The sequence below is a fragment of the Xiphias gladius genome, chromosome 7, assembly GCF_016859285.1.
Source record: "Xiphias gladius isolate SHS-SW01 ecotype Sanya breed wild chromosome 7, ASM1685928v1, whole genome shotgun sequence".
In the NCBI taxonomy this organism is placed as follows: Eukaryota; Metazoa; Chordata; class Actinopteri; order Istiophoriformes; family Xiphiidae; genus Xiphias; species Xiphias gladius.
The window spans coordinates 25384058-25402457 of record NC_053406.1 but is presented as its reverse complement, the minus strand read 5'-3'; the positions used below and the strand labels follow the sequence as shown (position 1 = coordinate 25402457).

At 41.5% G+C, this 18400-nt stretch overlaps 1 protein-coding gene across 5 annotated transcripts in view; it reads right to left on the bottom strand.

Annotated features, from left to right (window-relative positions):
- Nucleotides 1–2516: 2516 nt before the first annotated feature.
- prx (periaxin) overlaps nucleotides 2517–18400 on the bottom strand; it is a 45706-nt gene continuing 29822 nt past the window's right edge. For 4 of the 5 annotated variants that reach the window (XM_040129956.1, XM_040129958.1, XM_040129955.1 and 1 more), the window contains 2 exons: nucleotides 5725–18170; nucleotides 2517–4257 (listed from right to left, as the gene is read on the bottom strand). In XM_040129956.1, coding sequence (XP_039985890.1) covers nucleotides 3971–4257; nucleotides 5725–18170 — 12733 coding nt within the window. In that variant the 3' untranslated portion in view covers nucleotides 2517–3970. The remainder of the gene's footprint in view (nucleotides 4258–5724; nucleotides 18171–18400) is intronic. The other variant, XM_040129959.1, reaches the window with a different exon arrangement.

The window sequence follows — 18400 nt, the reverse complement described above, 5'->3', positions numbered from 1 at the left end:
CAGAAGATATTGGAAACTTTCCTTTGAGATTCTGCTCCATGTTGACATGATTGCATCACATCATTTTTGCAGATTTGTCAGCTGCACATTCGTCCTCCCAATTTCCTGTGCTACCACCTCCCAAATGTGTTTCACTGGATCCAGATTTGGTGCCGGGGGGGGGCAAGTTCACTAAACTCACTGTCATGTTCGTGAAACCAGTTTGAGACGACTTTTGCTTTGTGACACGGTGAATTATCATGCTGGAAGTAGCCATTAGAAGATGGTAATTTGTGGCCATAAAGGGATGCACATTTTGCAGCGACACCACCCAGATGGGCTGTAGCATTCAAACGATGATTGATTGGTGTTAAGGGGCCTACTGTGAGCCAAGAAAACATTCTCCACACCAGTACACAACCACCGCCAGCCTGGACTGTAGACACAAGGCAGGTTGGGTCCATCGATTCATGCTGTTGATGCCACATTCTGACCCTACCATCTGCTGCCTCAGCAGAAATCAAGATTCATCAGACCAGGCTGCGTATTTCCAGTCCTCAGCTGTCCAGTTCTGGTGAGCCTGTGTCCACTGCAGCCTTAGATTTCTGTTCTTGGTCGACAGGAGCGGAACCTGACGTGGTGTCTTGCTGTTGTGGCCCATCCGCCTCAGCTTCTTGGAAGCACTTTGCATTCAGAGAAGCTTTTCTGCTCCGCACAGTTGTAAAGGGTGCTCAACCGAGTTACCGTGACCTTTCTGTCAGCTCCAACCAGTCTGGCCATTTTCCTCTGACCTCTGTCATCAGCAAGACGTTTCCATCCACAGAACTGCTGCCCGCTGGATTTTTTTTGGCTTTTCAATCTGAGTAAATTCTAGAGACTGTTGTGCGTGAAAATCCCACGAGAAAAATGTCATGTCCATGGCATGTACACTACTTTCTGCTAACAATCCGTCATTGCATGGCTCCACAATTTATAGATGCAAAAATTACAACAGTTGACAGTGATTTTGACAGTTAAATTTTAAAAGGCCATATAATATATGGCATTTTATAATTCCTTTTTTCCTTTTTTTTAAAATTGCCACCATGTGACATGTGTAAACTAAAGAAACAGTATGATCCCAATTTGATGAGGAAAAACATTAAAATGGACTGAGACTTTTGTATGTGGATAAAAGTTGGGTTTTTTTCTTGCAGGAATGTAGTGTATAGTAGTTTGACAGTGGCTTTTAAATCCAGCCAGTGTTTCAAACTAACATATAGCTGTATATTTAAGCTGTAACAAGCCCGTTGACCTTTCCAGATAACCAATTAATTACAAAAAGCAGTGTAATGTTTGGCACGATATTTGTTTTCGCTGAACCATTCATTTGATCTCTGGCTCTGCCCGGTGGCGTTTCACAATGACAAAGTAAATGTTTGATGGTGGACATGAGCATGTTGTTTATCACACTCTGCTCAGAGAAGACAACTGGATAAATGGTACACAAACAGGCCTCTAACGTGGGCCCCATTCACTAAGGCCACCGTATGAAAGCCCATTTCTGCCAGGAAAAGATAAAAAGATGAAACGTTACACATGATTAAAAAAAACTAAAAACTAAAAACCCTTAAGGCAATTATGAGACAGTTGAGTTGAGTCAAAATTATGATAGTAACTAACAGGTACGAGATTTTAAAAATAAATGATGACAAATTTTAATTTGATACTTCTGAGTTACCATCAGTATTTTTATTTAAATCAAACACATTTCTTTCTTTTCCTGGCGTAAAAGTGTTTCCATACCACTGTGTGTTTTCTACTAAATGTGAATTCATCGGTGGATGTACGCTTTTTCCCTGCGTGAGTTGCTACAGGCTCCAGCTCCCTGCAATGGATATGTGGGTAGATGATAGGTGGATGAACATTCAGGCTGATAGACTTTGGGTGGACTTACACGGAAAACTTAAGGGAACACCAATAAGCTGACAGCTTTTACAAGTAATTCACTGTGAGGATCAGGACACCACTGAACAATCATTTAAACCATTTTATGTGAATTTTATTTTATTGATATAACATCTTAACCAACATTCTTTCCAATGCAGCTTTGACAAAAACACTTGGCATTGAAACCCTTATAGTCTAAAAGAAATTTGAAGACTTGATTAAACCAGAAAAGTAAAAATCTCTATACACATAGATACTACTCAGTGCGTGTTACCTTGAAATGTCACTACTCTCGCCCCAGCTTTTAAAAATCTATTTCTCACCTGCAAAACAGGCATAGTGTTAAAAGTTGTTAATGTAAAAAAATGTGGGAGTGGATTTGTCAGTTTGTCACTTCTTCATGCATTTTATCACACCATTTCATTCCTTCTACCAACCAAGTAAAGTAAACCAAGTAAAGTGAAAAGTGTTCATTCTCAAATGCTTCACATCCACTTGAATAATAGCTAAATGTTTTTTTAAAAATCTGATTTTTGCATCTTATTTTGCAAGTAAATGGCTATGAGTAGTGTATAAAATCATCGCTTATCAAAAGTAAGTTTTAACTGTACATTACAGTAGCTGTTTTTTTTTTTTTTTTTTAAATGGTAAGTACTGCATTTGGGAATGAACCTTATGAAATATAAAATAAAAGACAGCACAAGGCTTTTCTCCCTGCATTTCAAAACAATTTATATTTTAAATGGAGGAAACACTTTTTGAAAATTAAGGGGTAAAGGCACTTAATAAAATTAAATTAAACTTTCTCTCTCTCTCTTATCTCTCATTAATCATTTTAACATCTGTAAGTTATTCTGTAACATCTTCAGAAATATTCATATAAGAAACAGAAGAATGTCAGGTTACTGAAGACATTTTAATCAAAAGGAAAACATGCCTTGAACCCCATCCCAGACGGCGATTATTCACTGGTCGAGAGAAAACGGGGTTACGGTTTTACCTTTAAAACTCCTCTCAGTTATTTTGTTAAAGCGCCCAACAGCACCCATAAATCACCAAATTTCCTTCCGGCTTGCTGTCGATGTTTTGCACCTCAACACAGTTAATAGCTGAGTTTCAAAACATCAGCATCAGTCGGGTGTATCTTGAAGCCAAAGCCTCAGTCACAAGATATACAGTGGTGTCTTTTTGTGGCAGTGAACAATAAAAACACAATATAAGATATATTAGCAGCAGGTTTGGCCTAAATGTTTGAGAACAACCTGTAACCAAGTGGTCACAGGTTAGATCCCCACAGCAGATAGAGTCCAGAGTGTCCAGCTCACTCACTGTGACTATCTCTGGGTAACAGCACCAGCTAAATGCTCAAAATATAAAACTATGGCAGAAAATGAGAATTGGCCATAATCTCAAAAAGCTCACACTTTTCCTTCAAGACAAACAAAATAGGTTATAAGGTCAAAAAAATATAATTTCTACTCCTGACTCTGGTGAATATGAAAATAATTACATTTCGGATTGAAGGGCTACTGCTTCAAAAAAGCAATTATATAGTTGTATTTACATAAATATTACTCTGGCCTGTACTGTAGTGGTTCAAAATGAATTATTTTGAACTAATCAGAAACTCATGGTCAAATCCATGATGCTGATGTGAGTGAATGACTCATTCCAGCACATTTTGTACACACAAACAACAATAAATAATGAAGCAATCTGACATGTTTACATTTAGAGTGAAACCTTTAAAACCAAACAAATTCTGATAGATAATTAGGACTAAACTAACAAAACTCAAAGAACAGTAACGAAAAATAGTCACATTTAAAATGAAAAAAAAGGAAGTATATATTACTCTGTTACTGTAATAATGACGATATTGGTGGTTGATGAAATGTCATTGCTTTTCATCACATTCATACTTTACCTATTAAAATATAAAATAAAGACTTTTCCTTAAGAGAGGTTTGCCATGTTGCAGGCTTAGCTTACAAGAACACTGCAACCTCACCAAAGAAAAACAAAAAAATTAAAAGACATTTAAGATATCAATTCAGCATCCTCAGTAGTTGAAGTTTGACACCTGTGGAGTTGTTGTCGGGGTTGTCGAAGATTCACCTGTTCGCGTTTCCGTGGTAACCATGCGCTGGGTGATTCTGGTGGTCTTGGTCACCAAGGTGACAGTTCCCTCCTCGGTTGAGGAGACTTGGTGCTCTTCCGACAGTTCCTGGGTGGTGAAGTCAAGCCCTGAGGTGTGGAGGCAGAAGGATCCCAAGACGTCAACCTCACCTCCCACCTCTCCCTTCCGCTGGGCCTGAGGGGAACCCTCTGGGGTTATCTGGAGGAAGCCTGGTGGAGGAGGAGAGGAAACAAGGACAGAAAAGTAGAGGAAAGAAAGCAGGAAGAGTGGGATAGGTGGAGAAATCAAGACAGAGGCATGCAAGAGAGGAAAAGGGAAAGAAACTTAGTCTTTTGTAGAAGAGACAAAACAGGAGATGATCTATTAATAATTTATAGAATAAAAACAAAACCATTAAAGGTAATAGCCTTTATCTATAATGAAGTAAATTATCTATAATGCAATGCATATTACACTAGATTTTATGGCAGTCTAGTGAAATAATGATAGAATGCTGGTAGAAAAGTACAACACATACAAAGTTTATACATAATATGAACATTACTGCTAAATCTGGAAGATTTGTACAATCATTTACTTTCTTTTTTAAAAGGAGTACTCCAGTGACTATAATATATACAACTACAAGTACTTGGGTGTCCATTTGAACAGCAGACTGGACTGGAGGACAAACACTGTTTACACGAAGGGGATGAGCAGACTCTACTTTCTGAGGAAGCCCAGATCTTTAAATGTATGCATCAAGATACTGGAGACCATTTACCAGTCTGTGGTAGTGAGTGCCATCTACTGTGCTGAGGTCTGCTGAGGGGAGCAGCATCTGTGCCAGAGACACCTGCAGTATCAATAAACTCAACCACAAGGCTGGGACCATCATTGGTCAGAACCTGGAGACGTTTGAGTCAGTGAGGAGCAGGAGGTCACTGAATAAACTGCTCTCCATCATGGATAATCCATCCCATCCCCTCCATGACACACTGCAGAGACAGCGGAGCTCGTTTTCTTACTAACTGCTAAGCTCTGCTGTCATTACACTGTACAACAGTTCACCTCATCCTTTAACTATGCCGCTTATCATCCCATCCCCTCCATGACACACTGCAGAGACAGCGGAGCTCGTTTTCTTACTTTTCTTTTTCTAATGTTTTCTTACTTTCTTATGTTGGGGGGGCACTTCCACAAAGGAATAAATCAATTTTGCAGAGATATATTAACTATTAGTCCTTAATATGGACCCCACACTTCTTATAATGCAACTGAATAGCAGGTGTTTGCCAGGCAGGGAATGTCCACATCTTTCAAACTCTACTCTCCTAGTTTGTAATGTAGTGCACTGTTAAGAATCTGTATTCTCTGAGCCTAAGCAGAGATAACCCTGGTTATTATTTTGGTACTTGACAAAGCTCCACCAGAGCCAAAGAAAACATAACACAGGGTGAGTAATACTAATCATGACTAGTAAAGTGACTTTTATATGACTTTCCTTTAAAAAAAAAAGATTAAAATAAACCTATACTATGGATAACGAGAGTTCAGAATATTCTTTGTAAAAAAGGAACCAAGTCATTTAGTCCTCGAGTGCTTGATAATACATGTTTGACTTGGATACTATCAGCATCCGTGTCTAATTTTTCAAATATCCTGTTATCACAGTTTGAAGTTTCCTTTATCCTTACCTGTGGAGTGTGGCTTCAGGGTCAACTTAGGGACCTTGAACCAGGGGGAAGACTCTCTTTCTTCAGACTCTTTGCTTTTGCTCTCCACCTCACTCCAAGCCTGGACCTTTGTTGAGTTGAACTCCATGGTAGAACCAGCAGGAGACTCTGAGCTGTCCCTGTCCAGCATATCTGTTCTGGCATGAGATGACACCACATCTTTTGAAGACTCCTCACTGAAACCTGCGAAGGACATCTTGCCTGAAATTTCTTCAAGCCCTTTAGCATCTCCCTCCGCTTCTGCTGTTGATGCACCCTTTCCCAGTTTCACACTCGTTTCTGTGTCTGCCCCAGCAGCCATCTTGCCATATGGACTGGTGACCTCCACCTTTGGAAGTTTGATTTTACTACTGTATGTCCCTTTATCGTCCTTGGAGCCCTTCTGAGGACTTGCATCTTTTTCACCGTTGAGACTTGAACTTGAACCTTCTCCCTTGAGAGTGACATCAAATGACCCCGATTTGCCAGGAGAAAATGACACTTTGGGCATTTTAATCTTCCCTCCCTTTGACTTGTGCTCTCCCTCCCCCGCTCTCTCTGTGCTCACAGGAGCTGATTTATCTTTGGACTTACCAAAGTTTGGCTTCATTTTGATTTTGGGCAATTTCACTTTGATGTCTCCTGTTTCAGCCTCAGCTGTTGTCTCCTCTTCTAGGAGACCTGTGCATGGAACAGGTTCATCTATTTGGGGAGGATCTACCAAGACAAAAACAGCTTTCTTTACTTTGGGCATTTTAGGGCCCTCATACTGAATTTCTGGCCCATAGATTCTTCCCTCGGGAGAGGAAATGGAGGGTAATGGGACACCAAACTTAGGGATTTTGATCTTCTTGCCTTTTTCTGTTTTAACATCATCTTCATATTGTGATGTTCCAATATCAAACTCTATATCGGGGATCCTGGGGCCTGCTTTTAGGTTGGCTGAGCCTAGTTTGGTTTTCAGACTAACACCTGGTAATGTAACCTCTTGCGCTGTCATGTTAATACAATCTTTGTCCTCTTTATGTCCATTGTGAGTTTCAACTTCAACTTCATACTCAAATCTTTCTTTAACCTTGCAACTGTGTTTGACTTGACCACCTAGCTCCTCATCGTCACCGTTTTTGCATGTTTGCGCTTCTGCTGTTACATCTCTCCCAGTTTTCTTTTTTGGCATTCCAATCTTGAATTTTGTACCTTTGACTTTAGGCCCCTTTACTTTGCTGCTGGTTCCTGCTGTGTTGAGATCCAAGTCAGGTAGTTCAACTTTTTTCCTGTCCTTCTTGCCCTCTCCTCTATGAAGTCCTATATCAAGCTCCAAGTCACCTTTTGGACCTTTAATATCTATTGTTGGCATCTTAAGTTTCAGACCTTTGTGCTCTCCCTCAATATGCAAATCAGCTTCCCCATGAGCCTCTGTTTCTTGTTTAGGTTTACTAGGTGTCACACTGATATCTAGATCTGGCGATGTGACTATTGGCACTTTAATTTTTCCTCCTGCCTCAATGGTTGGTAAGTTGATCTCCGCTTCACATGATGTACCTTTCGGCACTGATATATCCCCCTTTGGAAGTTTAACATCTGGACCCTTGAACTTTCCTCCTGTGACTTCACTTTCTACAGCAAATGCCTCAGTATCTTTACTTTTACCTTTAGGAAGTGAAATATCAACTTTTGGCATCTTGATATGTGGAAGCTTGATGGTACCCCCTTCTGCCTCCACTCTCTCCTCTGGTGTGTCAATATTTGCTTTTCCTTTAGGGAAAGATATGTTCACATTAGCCATCTTGAACTGTCCTCCATCTCCCTTAATCTCCATCTCTGGACCTTCAATTGAAGATTTTCCTTTGGGAAGAGATATGTCAACTTTTGGCATCTTGAACTTTCCCGCCTCACTTTTAATTTCAAGTTTGGTACCTTCAGTCTTTCCTTTTGGCTGTGAAATGTTTACTGAGGGCATTGTCATTTGTGGCATTATAGATTTGCCTCCCCCTCCCTCAATCTCAAGCTCTGCTCCTTCAATTTTACCACTTTTTCCTTTGTGCAGCGAGATGTCAACATCTGGCATTTTTACATGAGGCATTTTGAATTTTCCACCTGCATCTCCCTCAATCTCAACTTCTGGACCTTGGAGTTTTCCTTTAGGCAGTGAAATATCAACAGAGGGCATGCTGAGATGTGGCATCTTGAATTTTCCACCTTCCGCTTTCATCTCCACTTCTGGTCCTTCAATCTTCCCTTTGGGCAGTGAGATATCAACATCTGGCATTTTCACATCAGGAGTTTTGAATTTTCCTCCTCCATCTCCCTCGATCTCAACTTCTGGACCATGGATTTTTCCTTTAGGCAGTGAAATATCAACAGAGGGCATGCTTAGATGTGGCATCTTGAATTTTCCACACTCCCCTTTCATCTCCACTTCTGGACCTTCAATCTTTCCTTTGGGCAAAGAGACATCAACATCTGGCATTTTCACATGAGGTGTTTTGAATTTTCCTCCTCCATCTCCCTCGATCTCAACTTCTGGACCTTCGAATTTTCCCTTAGACAGTGGAATATCGAAAGAGGGCATACTGATGTGAGGTATCTTAAATTTCCCACCTTCTCCTTTAAACTCCATCTCTGGACCTTCTACTTTTCCTTTAGGCAGAGAGATGTCAACATCTGGCATTTTCATATGAGGCATCTTGAATTTTCCTCCACCATCTCCCTTCACTTCAACATCTGGACCTTCAATTTGTCCTTTGGGCAGAGAGATACTAACATTTGGCATTTTCCAATGAGGTCTATTGAACCTTCCCCCTGTTCCTCTCTCCATCTCAACATCTGGACCTTCAACCTTTCCTTTAGGAAGTGAAATATCAACAGAGGGCATGCTCAGAGTTGGCATCTGGAATTTTCCACCTTCCCCTTTTAGCTCCACCTCTGGACCTTCAATCTTTCCTTTGGGCAGAGAGATGTCAAAATCTGGCATTTTCATGTGAGGCATTTTGAATTTTCCTCCTTCTCCATCTCCTCTCATTTCAACATCTGGGCCTTCAATCTTTCCTTTGGACAATGAGATATCAACATCTGGCCTTTTCATGTGAGTAAATTTGAATTTTCCTTCTCCTTGTCCCTCCCTTTCTATTCCAGGTGTTTCAATGCCTTTGAGTTTTCCCTTTGGAAGAGAGATGTTGATATTGGGCATTTTCATGTGAGGCATTTTGAACTTTCCTTCTGTACCTCCCGCAATTTCATCTTCTGGGCTGTCAATCTTTGCTTTTGGGAGTGAAATATCAACTGAAGGCATATTAAAATGGGGGATTGTGAATTTCGCTCCTCCTCCCTCACCCACATCCAAATCTGGTGTATCAACCTCGGCAGTTTTCACTTTTGGCAGGTTAATGTCAACATGTGGCATTTTGACGTGTGTCATCTTCAACTTTCCCCCTCCCTCAATTTCAAGATCTGGTCCTTCTAATTTACCGGTCTTTCCTTTGGGCAGAGATATGTCAAAGTTCGGCATTTTCATACCAGGCATTCTGAATTTGCCCCCCCCCCTTTCTACATCAAGATCCGGAGTGTCAATTTGTCCAGTTTTTGTTTTTGGCAACGTCATGTCAACACTGGGCATTTTGAGATCAGGAATCTTAAATTTACCATCGCCATCTATTTCAATGTCTGGTGCATCAAGATCTCCAAATTTCCCTTTGGGAAGGGACACATCTATTGATGGCATTGTCATGTGAGGCATTTCAAATTTTCCATTAGTTCCTTTTATTTCCACCTCTGGTCCTTCAATCTTTTGGAACTTTCTTTTCGGCAGGGATACATCCAGATCTATTTTGGGAATGGAAACATCAATAGTTGGCATTTTGGGAATTTTAAGGTTTCCCTCATAACCTTTGATATCAGCCTCTGAGACATCAACTTCTGCTTTGGGGAGAAGAACTTCAGTCTCTGGTGTTTTAGCTGCTGGTAGTGACAGCTCAACAGAGGGCATCTTGACCTTGGCCTTAGCTTCAAGCTCACCCTTTGTCTTACCTAAATCTTTTTCTTTTGATCCAAATCCTGGCATGGAGAACTTTGGTAGTTTGATAGTGATGTCAGGTGCATGGAAGCCACCTTTCCCTTCCACATCTGCCTCCAGTTTAGCATCAAACTCTCCCTCTGGCAGTTGACCTTTTGGTGACGATATCTTAAACTTGGGGAATTTCACTTTGTACTTTGATTTATTGTCTGGTCTCTCAACATCAATTTCTGGTTTTGGAATGTCAATTTTTCCCTTTTTCACTTTAACATCTACATCAGGACAAGACACGGATGCATCTGAATCCTTTTTGGATATTCCAAATGAGGGCATTTTGATTTTAGGTTTTTTCATCTTGACTTTTCCATCCCGGTCAAACTCTACTGATGGTTCCCTAATCTCTCCTTCCACATGTGGTGGGCTGAGGGAAACATCTCCCTTGGGGGCTTGTCCTGATATCTCCAAATCACCACTCTTGGACTTTCCACCAAACCTGGGAAAAGAAAAACTGGGGACTTTGAGGGAGACATCAGGTAAATCAAAGCTGCCCCCCGAAGAAGGCCTGCCTCCCTCTGCTTTCAGAAGCTCCACTTCCACATCGTCACCTTTAGGTTTTGTGAGGCCAAAGTCTAAATCCACCTTTGGAGCTGCAATGTCAACTGTAGGTAGTTTGACCGAAGGAAGTTTGAGGGATGCACCTGGACCTTCTACACCACCTATTTCAGTGTCTGGAACTTTAACTTTCAACTTGGCTGGTTTAATATCTCCTTTGAGACCAAACATCTCCAAATCCCCTGATGCATCAGGACAACTGCTGTCCACTTTGAGGCTTTTGTCTTTTAGACCAGAGGAGAAGCTGAGGTCAAATTTGGGGAGATTTATGTCAAGAGTAGGCATGTGGAGCCCACCACCTTTCTTACCATATAAGTCAACTTTTGGTACTTCAAACTTTCCCTTTCCAGATGGTCCTTCAATATTGATATCTCCCTCCACTTTCCCCACTGGAACTGATATGTCAACAGTTGGCATTGCTGGCATATTTCCTCCTTTCATCTCCGGCCCCTCCACTTTGACACTGCCCTCTGGCATGTTCATCTTTGGAAGTGAAACGTCAAATTTGGGCATTTTCAATTTGCCTCCTTTTACCTCAGGACCCTCAATACTGAGGTCAGCGTCAGCCTTTCCTTTTGGAAGTGAAAGGTCGATGTCTGGCATGTTGATTTTTCCTCCCTTAAGTTCAGGACCTTCTATGTTGATCTCTGGTCCCTTAGCTTTCATTTTAGGTAGAGAGATATCAATAGAGGGCATATGGAACTTGCCTCCTTTTCCAGCATGTCCTTCAATTTCTCCTTCTGCTTTCCCTTTGGGAAGTGATATATCAATGTCTGGCATCTCAATCTTCCCTCCCTCGATGTCTGGGCCTTTTAGTTTGACATCACCTTCTGGAAGACTCACTTTTGGTAGAGACACATCAAATTTTGGCATTTTAAACTTACCCCCCTTCACCTCAGGGCCCTTGACATCAAGGCCACCCTCAACTTTTCCTTTGGGGAGTGAAATGTCAGCAGTTGGTATGTTAAACTTTCCTCCTTTAACATCAGGACCCTCAAGGCTGATATCTACCTCTGGAGACTTAATTTTAGGGATTGACATGTCACTTTTGACTTCAGGTCCTTGAATATCAACATCAACTCCCTTTGCTTTAATTTTAGGAAGAGATATATTAACTGAGGGCATGTGAAACTTGCCTCCTTTACCACTTTGCCCATCAATGTCAATATCTACATCTGCCTTTCCTTTGGGAATTGAAATATCAACAGTTGGCATTTCAATTTTTCCTTTCATGTCTGGTGCTTCCACATTGGCATCAATCTTTGGGAGACTCACTTTTGGTAAAGAAACATCAAATTTGGGCATCTTGAATTTCCCCCCTTTGACCTCAGGGCCTTCAACATTCATGTCACCCTCAACTTTTCCTTTTGGAAGTGAAATATCAACAGATGGCATTTCAATTGTTCCTTTCATGTCTGGTCCTTCCACATTGGCATCGACCTTTGGGAGACTCACTTTTGGTAAAGAAACATCAAATTTGGGCATTTTGAATTTCCCCCCTTTCACCTCAGGGCCTTCAACATTTATGTCACCCTCAACTTTTCCTTTCGGAAGTGAAATATCAACAGTTGGCATTTCAATTGTTCCTTTCATGTCTGGTCCTTCCACATTGGCATCGACCTTCGGGAGACTCACTTTTGGTAAAGAAACATCAAATTTGGGCATTTTGAATTTCCCCCCTTTCACCTCATGGGCTTCAACATTCATGTCACCCTCAACTTTTCCTTTGGGAAGTGAAATGTCAATAGTTGGGATGCTGACCTTTCCTCCTTTAAGATCAGGACTGTCAAGGCTGACATCTACATCAGGAGATTTTATTTTGGGCACAGAAACATCAAGTGATGGCATGTTTAGCTTTCTTCCTTTAACTTCAGGGCCTTTAACATTTATATCTGGTCCCTTAGCTTTCATTTTAGGAAGAGAGATATCAATAGAGGGCATGTGGAACTTGCCCCCTTTGCCAGCATGTCCTTCAATTTCAATTTCTCCTCCTGCTTTTCCCTTGGGAAGTGAAATATCAATGTCTGGCATCTCAATCTTCCCTCCCTTGATGTCTGGGCCTTTTATTTTTACATCACCCTCTGGGAGATTGACTTTTGGCAATGAGACATCAAATTTTGGCATTTTAATTTTTCCCCCTTTTACCTCATAGCCTTCAACATTTAGGTCACTCTCAAATTTTCCTTCTGGAAGTGAAAAGTCACCTTTAAGTTCAGGTCCTTCAAGTTCAACATCAACTACTTTTGTTTTTATTTTGGGAAGATGGATATTAACTGAGGGCATGTGAAACTTAGCTCCTCTACCACCATGTCCCTCAATGTCAACATCGGCCTTTACTGTTCCTTTTGGGAGTGAAATATCAGCTGTTGTCATTTCCAAATTTCCCTCTGGCATGTTCATCTTTGGAAGTGAAACGTCAAATTTGGGCATTTTCAATTTGCCTCCTTTTACCTCAGGACCCTCAATACTGAGGTCAGCGTCAGCCTTTCCTTTTGGAAGTGAAAGGTCGATGTCTGGCATGTTGATTTTTCCTCCCTTAAGTTCAGGACCTTCTATGTTGATCTCTGGTCCCTTAGCTTTCATTTTAGGAAGAGAGATATCAATAGAGGGCATATGGAACTTTCCTCCTTTTCCAGCATGTCCTTCAAATTCTCCTTCTGCTTTCCCTTTGGGAAGTGAAATATCAATGTCTGGCATCTCAATCTTCCCTCCCTTGATGTCTGGGCCTTTTAGTTTGACATCACCTTCTGGAAGACTCACTTTTGGTAGAGACACATCAAATTTTGGCATTTTAAACTTACCCCCCTTCACCTCAGGGCCCTTGACATCAAGGCCACCCTCAACTTTTCCTTTGGGGAGTGAAATGTCAACAGTTGGCATGTTAAACTTTCCTCCTTTAACATCAGGACCCTCAAGGCTGATATCTACCTCTGGAGACTTAATTTTAGGGATTGACATGTCACTTTTGACTTCAGGTCCTTGAATATCAACATCAACTCCCTTTGCTTTAATTTTAGGAAGAGATATATTAACTGAGGGCATGTGAAACTTGCCTCGTTTTCCACTTTGCCCATCAATGTCAATATCCACATCTGGCTTCCCTTTGGGAATTGAAATATCAACAGTTGGCATTTCAATTTTTCCTTTCATGTCTGGTGCTTCCACATTGGCATCAATCTTTGGGAGACTCACTTTTGGTAAAGAAACATCAAATTTGGGCATCTTGAATTTCCCCCCTTTCACCTCAGGGCCTTCAACATTCATGTCACCCTCAACTTTTCCTTTTGGAAGTGAAATATCAACAGATGGCATTTCGATTGTTCCTTTCATGTCTGGTCCTTCCACATTGGCATCGACCTTTGGGAGACTCACTTTTGGTAAAGAAACATCAAATTTGGGCATTTTGAATTTCCCCCCTTTCACCTCAGGGCCTTCAACATTTATGTCACCCTCAACTTTTCCTTTTGGAAGTGAAATATCAACAGTTGGCATTTCAATTGTTCCTTTCATGTCTGGTCCTTCCACATTGGCATCAACCTTTGGGAGACTCACTTTTGGTAAAGAAACATCAAATTTGGGCATTTTGAATTTCCCCCCTTTCACCTCATGGGCTTCAACATTCATGTCACCCTCAACTTTTCCTTTGGGAAGTGAAATGTCAATAGTTGGGATGCTGACCTTTCCTCCTTTAAGATCAGGACTGTCAAGGCTGACATCTACATCAGGAGATTTTATTTTGGGCACAGAAACATCAAGTGATGGCATGTTTAGCTTTCCTCCTTTAACTTCAGGGCCTTTAACATTTATATCTGGTCCCTTAGCTTTCATTTTAGGAAGAGAGATATCAATAGAGGGCATATGGAACTTGCCCCCTTTGCCAGCATGTCCTTCAATTTCAATTTCTCCTCCTGCTTTTCCCTTGGGAAGTGAAATATCAATGTCTGGCATCTCAATCTTCCCTCCCTTGATGTCTGGGCCCTTTATCTTGACATCACCCTCTGGGAGATTGACTTTTGGCAATGAGACATCAAATTTTGGCATTTTAATTTTACCCCCTTTTACCTCAGGGCCTTCAACATTTAGGTCACTCTCAAATTTTCCCTCTGGAAGTGAAAAGTCACCTTTAAGTTCAGGTCCTTCAATATCAACATCAACTCCCTTTGTTTTTATTTTAGGAAGATGGATATCAATTGAGGGCATGTGAAACTTGGCTCCTTTACCACCATGTCCCTCAATGTCATCATCTGCCTCTGCTGTTCCTTTTGGGAGTGAAATATCAGCTGTTGTCATTTCCAAATTTCCCTCTGGCATGTTCATCTTTGGCAGTGAAACGTCAAATTTGGGCATTTTCAATTTGCCTCCCTTTACCTCAGGACCCTCAATACTGAGGTCAGCGTCAGCCTTTCCTTTTGGAAGTGAAAGGTCGATGTCTGGCATGTTGATTTTTCCTCCCTTAAGTTCAGGACCTTCTATGTTGATCTCTGGTCCCTTAGCTTTCATTTTAGGTAGAGAGATATCAATAGAGGGCATATGGAACTTGTCTCCTTTTCCAGCATGTCCTTCAATTTCTCCTTCTGCTTTCCCTTTGGGGAGGGAAATATCAATGTCTGGCATCTCAATCTTCCTGCCCTTGATGTCAGACCCTTTTAGTTTGACATCACCTTCAGGAAAATTTACCTTTGGTAATGAAATGTCAAATTTTGGCATTTTTATCTTCCCCCCTTTTCCTTCAGGACCTTCAACATTTATGTCACCTTTGACTTTTCCTTTAGAAACTCCAATATCATAGGACGGTATTTCAATATTCCCATCTTTTCCCGAGCGAATGTCAATATCAATGTCCCCCTTTGCTTTACCTTTAGGAAGCAAGATGTTGAATTTTGGCATTTCAAACTTCCCACCTCTGACTTTCGGACCTTGAACATTCACATCTCCTTCAGGGAATTTTACTGCAGGGAGGGTGATGTTTACAGAAGGCAGGCTGAATTTGCCTCCTTTTCCTTCACCTTCGACAGTGATATCACCCTCTAATGTTCCTTGAGGGGGTGAGATATCAATAGTTGGCGTTTTAATATCCCCACGTTTGATTTTTGATCCCTCCATGTTGATGTCACCTCGCTTTGATTTTATTTTAGGGAGAGAAAGATCAATTGAGGGCATATGAAAATGTCCTCCTTTACTTTTAGCCTCAATGCCACCCTCTGATTTTCCTTTTGGAATAGAGATATCAACTGAGGGTCCCTCAAGGCCAATATTTCCCTCAGGCATCTTCATCTTTGGTAGGGATACATCAAATGTAGGCATTTTAAACTTGCCTCCTATTCCTGAGGGTCCTTCAATATCTATCTTACCTTCTGCTTTTCCTTTTGGAAGAGAGATATCAGTTGTAGGCATGTTAATTTTCCCTCCTTTAATCTCACTTCCCTTTAGGTCTACATCTGCCTTTGGTGACTTAACCTTAAACTCAGGACCTTCAATGTCACTTCCCTGTGATTTGATCTTTGGTAGTGACACATGTAAAGAAGTCATCGGGAACTTTCCTCCTGTGGTTTCAGGACCTTCGATTTTTACCTCCCCCTCTGCTGATTTCATTGTAGGAAGAGAGATGTCCGGTGATGGCATGTTGAACTTTACTCCTCCTTTGACCTCAGGTCCCTCAAGTTCAAGATCTACCTCCTTGGTTTTTATCTTTGGGAGTGAGATGTCAAAAGTTGGCATCTTGAACTTGGCTCCGCTACCACCACTACCCTCGAGCTCCATGTTGCCCTCTAAGTTTGCCTTGGGCAGTGAAAAGTCAACATTTGGAAGTTCAGGGCATTCTAGCTTCACATCTCCTTCAGGTAGCTTCATTTTTGGGAGAGAAATGTCTACAGAGGGCATGCTGGATTTGCCTCCTTTTACTTCACCACCATCAATGTTCAAATCTCCCTCTAGGTTTCCTTGGGGAACGGGTATATCAGCAGTAGGCATCTTGTCCTTTCCACCTTTGATTTTAGGTCCTTCCAAAACAACCTCTCCCTCAGATGACTTCATTTTTGGAAGAGTTATATTATATGAAGGCATTTTAAACTTGCCTCCTTTTCCCTCTACATCAACCTCACCCTTGAATTTACCTTTTGGTAAAGAAATGTCTACTGAGGGCACTTCCACTTTCCCTCCTTTAATATCAGGTCCTTGCAAGTCAACCTCAGCCCCGGGTGTCCCCATCTTAGGGAGTGTCACATCCAGTGAGGGCATTTTGAGCTTCTCTCCAGTGTCACCCCCCATCTTTACTTTTGGCAGAGATATATCAAAAGAGGGTATCTGGGTCTTACCTCCACCCTCAAACTCTGGCCCCTCTATGTTCACATGACCCTCTGGTTTTTTTAGTTTTGGTAAAGACACATCAAAGGTAGGCACTTTGAATTTTCCTCCTTTCCCAACATGCCCTTCTACTTCAATGTCTCCCTGCATTTTGCCTTTGGGCAGAGAAACGTCAGGTATGGCCATTTCAGATTTACCTCCTTTCCATTCATGGCCTTCCAGGTCGACTTCCACCTCACCTGTGTTCATTTTAGGGAGGGAGATGTCAAGTGATGGTAACTTAAATTTTCCTTCTCCTTCAATATCAGTCATTCCTGCTTTGCCTTTAGGAAGGGTCAAGTCTACTTTGGGCAACTTGATGCCTTCCACTACCTCTTGTCCTTTTATATTTACTTCTCCTTCAGGTGATGTAATTTTTGGCAGAGATATGTCAAAATCAGGCATAATGAATTTCCCATCACCACCAACATAATAGTCCATATCCACATCCCCACCCTCTGTTTTCACCTTCGGGAGAGAGATATCAACGGAAGGTAGACTAATTTTCCCTCCACCGTCTGGACATTCAATATCCACATTGGGTGATCCTATCTTTGGTAATGAGACATCAACCTTTGGCATGGAGATTTTGGGCCCTTTAAAAGTGCCTTCCACCTCATCAGGAATTTTCCGTCCGGTATCCAATTCCAAATCAACATCAGGTATTGAGATGTCAATGACAGGCATTTTGATTGTGGTCTTCCCGGCTCCTTCAGACTCTGGGAGTGAGATGTCCACGCTAGACTTTCCCTTCGGTTTTGGTAAAGAAATATCAACAGAGGGCATTTGAAGAGATGCAGCTTTTCCTGAGAGAGCTCCCTCCATCTTTGGTTTTCTCATATTTGCTTCGGGGAGACCAATTTCCCCACCTCCTTTGATTTCTACTTTTGGAGGTGTTATGTTAGCATGAGGCAGTTTCACCCCTTCAGCTTTTACCTTGATGTCACCATCTATTTCATCTGAATGGCGTGAGAGTCTAACTTTTGGTAGTTTCATCTTTGGTATTCTGAGCTTTACATCTCCTTTGCCTATGTCTACATCAGCTTTTCCCTCAGCTGCATCAACTCCTCCTTTGATGTCAATTTTAGGAGCTTTCATTTCTGCCTTTCCCTTCACAGTGGGTAAAGATGCCTCAGCTTTTCCCGAAGGGAGTGCAAACTCCACATCAGGTGCGTTAAACTTGAGCCCTCCCTTCTCCACATCCATGTCTTTATCACCAGACAAACTGAACTCCACTGATGGCGGCTGGATGTTCACACCTGGCGGCTTGAGCTCCACAGATCCAGTTTCCAAAGCTGTGCCTGACTTTGTGTGTTTGGTCTTAGGAAAGGTGAGTCCAAACGTGTGTCCTTTCTGTTTGGTTTTCACTTTAGCTCCAGGTATCTCAGATGGAGAAATATTCACCTGTCCCTCAAGTTGTCCTGTTTCCACTTTTCCTCCCTTTGCTTTCATATGGGGGAACCTGGGAGAAAATTGTATAGAAAGGAAAGACAGAAAAAGAAAACAACCTTGTAAAATAGCCAAAAAAGTAATGTTTACTTTAATCATTTGATGTCTCAAAAATACAGCCTGTAACAGTATTGTATTACACTGTTCCTCAGAACTACTGTCGTAGTGTTCCTCAACAAATCTCTTCACATGCTGTAAATGTGACCATTTCAAATTGGAAAAAGAAACACAAAAGAACACAAA